At 54.5% G+C, this 4,640-nt stretch overlaps 1 protein-coding gene across 3 annotated transcripts; it reads left to right on the top strand.

Moving 5' to 3' along the window:
- Positions 1–321: 321 nt before the first annotated feature.
- On the top strand, positions 322–3,897 carry ANKRD33 (ankyrin repeat domain 33). 3 transcript variants are annotated; one of them, XM_016924809.3, is made up of 5 exons: positions 322–586; positions 823–1,073; positions 1,322–1,451; positions 1,627–1,737; positions 2,838–3,897. In XM_016924809.3, the coding sequence occupies exons 1-5, from the start codon at positions 442–444 to the stop codon at positions 3,557–3,559; spliced, it is 1,359 nt and encodes a 452-aa protein (XP_016780298.1). In that variant the 5' UTR covers positions 322–441; the 3' UTR covers positions 3,560–3,897. The 3 variants fall into 3 exon arrangements, with proteins under 3 accessions (XP_016780298.1, XP_054519290.1, XP_054519289.1); XM_054663315.1 differs by lacking the exons at positions 322–586; positions 823–1,073 and having other exon boundaries at positions 1,213–1,451; positions 1,627–1,767; positions 2,838–3,239; positions 3,440–3,897; XM_054663314.1 differs by lacking the exons at positions 322–586; positions 823–1,073 and adding an exon at positions 2,681–2,743 and having other exon boundaries at positions 1,213–1,451; positions 1,627–1,767.
- Positions 3,898–4,640: the final 743 nt, after the last annotated feature.

The following is a 4,640-nucleotide window of genomic DNA, read 5'->3' as shown; positions in this document are numbered from 1 at the left end:
TTTTTATTTCCCCAGAACCTCAAAAAATAAGTTCAGGTGACCCCTGGAGACCCCACCCCAGGGTCATTCTGAGAGTACCAACCCTATTTAATGAGATACCTGCATTCACTCACACCCTCTCCCACAACCACCCCTTCAGCAAGTCGCGCTCCACCTAATGAGGAGGGGCTTTAGGCTGGGCCTGAAAAGCTGGGCCGAGACCCCACGAGGCTGCATCTCCGCCGGCGTCCCCAAGGCTGAGAGTGGGCGCGTCCGTCAGGAGGAGTCGTCTTTGTGAGCCCGCCCCGGCGGGGAGGAGCTGCCCGGCTCAGGCCCCGCCCACCCGGAGGATCTTGGGGCTGGTCTGAGTCCGCTCCCGAGACGTGACCACCCGCCCCGCATGGGGCCCCAATCCCAGCTGCTTGATCCGGCTCAGCCCCGAGGTGTTTGCAGCAGCTCTTTATGAAAGTCCAGCCATCTGTTACCTGCGTTGCTTCCTGGGGAGGGATAGTCCACCTGGAGGCATTCGGAGACCCAGTGATTGTGCTCCGCGGAGCCTGGGCTGTGCCCCGCGTTGACTGCCTCATAGATACCCTACGAACCCCAAGTAAGAAAAGACGACGACCCTCTCTCCGTGAGTCTCACTGGGGTGCTGACCTAGAGTGAACCCTGCTTGCTTAGGGCTCCTGACCCAGCGCTTGTCCTTTCTCAGGGTGGATGGGGCGAGATCCCTGCTGGGATAAATGTTTTCCCTGGGGCAAGGGCTGTGCACTTCGCAGCTGCTGGGTCCCCTCCCTAGGATCCAGGGAGACACTCACTACTCCTCTCCATTCTGTGTTTTAGATGCCAGCTGCATGAGAAGAGGGACTCACCTTCTGGTTCCCTGCCTGGAAGAGGAAGAGCTGGCATTGCACAGGAGATGGCTGGACATGTCTGAGGCACTGCCCTGCCCGGGCAAGGAGACCCCCACCCCAGGCTGCAGGCTGGGGGCCCTGTATTGGGCCTGTGTCCACAATGATCCCACCCAGCTCCAAGCCATACTGGATGGTGGGGTCTCCCCAGAGGAGGCCACCCAGGTGGACAGTAATGGGAGGGTGAGATGTCCTGGCTTCCCAGAACAGCTGAGGGTATCTTTACATCCCCACCACACCGTCCTGGCCTGGCTCCCTGAGAGGGGTTCAGGGGCAATACTTCCTGCAGTCCTAAGGAGGAAGGGAATGGTTAAGGGTGGGTCTTCACAGGGTTTGGGGCAGGCTCTGGGACAGATATGGGTTTAGAGGGTGCAAGGGGCCCTGGGGTGGCCCAGGGGGAAAGCAGGGGATCTGAGCTGCCCCTCCCTCAGACAGGCCTCATGGTTGCATGCTACCACGGCTTCCAGAGTGTTGTGGCCCTGCTCAGCCACTGTCCTTTCCTTGATGTGAACCAGCAGGACAAAGGAGGGGACACGGCCCTCATGTTGGCTGCCCAAGCAGGTGTGAGGCTGCTGCACCCCACTTCCGACAGCCCCCTTTTGATGCAGACAGGGCCTCAGCCCCACCCTTGTTGCACGGTGTTCTACACCAGACTCTGTCATGCTGGGTGGAGGGTGGTTTGGGAGCTTCATCACCCCCTTTCCTGGGGACCAAGCTTACCCTTGATGCCCTGCAGGCCACGTGCCTCTGGTGAGTCTCCTGCTCAACTACTATGTGGGCCTGGACCTGGAACGCCGGGACCAGCGGGGGCTCACGGCGTTAATGAAGGCTGCCATGCGGAACCGCTGTGAGTGCGTGGCCACCCTCCTCATGGCAGGTGTGTGGGGCCTGGACCGGGGTGTGTGGCCTCCAGTCCCTCCTCCAAGCCTGCCCACCAGACACTAAGTCAGCTGTGATTATTTGCAGAAAGGAGAGAGGTGGAGATGGAGGATCAATCTAGTTCACCTTCCTGGAGTGGGGGCATATGCTTTGGGCTTGGTACAATCAACCAAGTCCTGCTATTGATAGCTCAGACATTGTGTGTGGAGGTCCCAGGAAGGAAAGTGTGGGAGGGGAACCTAGCCCAGCTGGAAAATCTAACACGAAAAAAGGCTGGCATCTGGAACCAGCCCCTGTTCCTAGCTGAGTGGCTTCCCTCTCTGGGCCTCACCAGTATTGTGAGGGTGTTAGCTTTCCCTGGGACTACCTCCAACTCTGACAAGCCAGGCTTCCAGGGGATCCAGGGAAGTGTCGTTGAGGCCTGTGGCTCTGTGGGGTCGTTCAGGGGGAGGTGCGGTGAAGTCCACATTGTCCATGGAGTTGTTTGGGGGCCCTCCTTCCCCGCAGTGGGGCTGCCCTCTGCTGGTCACTCTGGGGGACCCCTGCCTCCACTTTTCCCTTCCCCACACACCCCACTGGGTTTGGAGTGAAAAAGGAGTGAATGAAAAAGGAGGGCGCTCTACACCCTTTCTTTTGTCTTAGAGTGACTGCTCCTCCCACAACCCCAAGATGGGAGAGGGAGATGGTGAGAAGAGAAGAATCAGGAGAGGGAACCAGCCGATCATCCCCACCCACCTGCCCCAGAGGGTGCAGCTCAGGCCTCTGCCTGTCCTGGGCAGCCTGCACCGCTGCTCTGCTCAGCTCCTTGGATTGAGGAGATCCCTATTCTGCCCCAGGTGGAGCCCCACAATAGGTCTCTCTGAAGTCTTTTCCCCTCTCTGGACCTAAGTGTCTTAATCTCTCTTAAACAGGAGGTTGCAACACTGGCCTCCCCGATTCCACCTGCAACAGGATGGGACTCTATGGCTTCAAATGTAACCCACATCAGTCTTGCTCCTAAAGAACCTGCCCTTCCACAAATCACCAACCCCTATCCCGCCCCATGTCACCCCCTGTGCTCCTTCGCAGGTGCTGACCTGACAGCAGTGGACCCTGTTCGGGGCAAGACGGCCCTGGAATGGGCAGTGCTGACCGACAGCTTCGACACCGTGTGGAGGATTCGGCAGCTGCTGAGGCGGCCCCAAGTGGAGCAGCTTAGCCAGCACTACAAGCCCGAGTGGCCGGCCTTGTCTGGGCTCGTGGCCCAGGCCCAGGCCCAGGCCCAGGTTGCCCCTTCACTCCTAGAGCGGCTGCAGGCTACCTTGAGCCTCCCCTTTGCCCCGTCTCCTCAGGAGGGGGGTGTTCTGGACCACCTTGTGACTGCCACAACCAGCCTGGCCAGTCCCTTCGTCACCACTGCCTGCCACACTCTGTGCCCTGACCATCCACCTTCGCTGGGCACCCGAAGCAAGTCCGTGCCAGAGCTGTTAGGTACTGCCCCGCCCCCTCCCCTGGTTCCCCAGTCCCCGCCAGGGAGTCCCCAGAGGTCCCCGTGGGTCTTCGTCCCCTACCAGAGCCCTCAGGGCATATTGAGCAAGTGCCTTCAGTGGCTACAACCCAGGGATAGCACCAGCCCCAGGCCCCAAGTCCCCAAGATCCTCCTCTCCAAGGCATCCTCATCCTCCCGCCAGTGCCAGCCGAAGCCCAGTCCTGCAGGACACCAAAGTCTGGCCCTTCCTCTCTGGCGATACCAGGAGCTCAGGATAGAGAAGAGGAAACAGGAGGAGGAGGCCAGAATGGCACAGAAGTAGGGGAAGATGGGATAGGACAGGCTGGGAACAGGTAATCAGGCCCCTCCCAGGGCTTCTTTCCCCTCTGGAGTGCCTCCGGCCTCCCCATCCACCTCTGCCTAAGTAAATCTGCTCTCAACCTATATATATACAAGGTCATTCATTCTAGCATTGTTTGCAAGAGTGAAAGAGTGGAAACACCCGAAGTGTCCATCAGTAAGGGACAGGCTAGATTGATTACGGATGTAATTGCTGTCCATCCATACAGAGCATACTCTACAGTGTATTCTAAAATAAGACTAAGGAAGCTGTTTATATTCTGATATGAAACTACCATCAAGATGTATAAAGTAAAAATAACTAAGGAGTGGAACAGTGTATATGGCATATTATTTTTTGTCGAAGTAAAATTTTCACGAAGATAAACATGACTAAGACACATATATAGCGAGTACTAAGATTTATTTAACTACTTAATGAGTGAACCAGCAGGATAGATCAAAAAAAAAAAAAAAAAAAGAAAAGAAAAGCCATTATTGACAATCAGTGAAAAAATGAATGCTAGAATAAGATTGCAAAGTTAGACACAAAAAAGTTAATTGACACCTGGCAATAAAGCCATAACCATTTTTATTTTTTTCTACTAGACCAAAATAATTTGCCACTTATCAATCTTTAACAGGTTAATCTGTCCTTTTAGAGAGCCTGGGTCCTTATCAATAGTAAATATTAATAGCATGTCAAACAAAGTTAACTTCCCCTAGATGACCCATAGGTGGGTAGCCAATGATCTAAAATATATTTGAAAGGGCACTAACTTTATTTTTTGGCCTTATTTACAAGTTTTGGATATTTTTCTCAAACTTTTGTTGTGTAAATATATTTGCTTGTATGTTTATAATAACGACAGCAACTACTTAGAAGGTGCTTACTATTTATAGTAACACATTTAACCCTTCCAGTAATCCTGAGGATTTTATCTTTGAGGATATGAGGCACAGAGAAGCTAAGGAATTGCCTAGGTCCCACAGCTAGACACTGGCAGGGCTCAAGATTGAGATCTAGCCATCCAGTGTGGCCTCCAGGCTTTAACGCTAACCCC

This window comes from Pan troglodytes, chromosome 10, assembly GCF_028858775.2.
Source record: "Pan troglodytes isolate AG18354 chromosome 10, NHGRI_mPanTro3-v2.0_pri, whole genome shotgun sequence".
Taxonomy (NCBI): domain Eukaryota; kingdom Metazoa; phylum Chordata; class Mammalia; order Primates; family Hominidae; genus Pan; species Pan troglodytes.
Note: the sequence above shows the minus strand (reverse complement) of the source record. Positions and strands in the feature narration are given on the sequence as shown.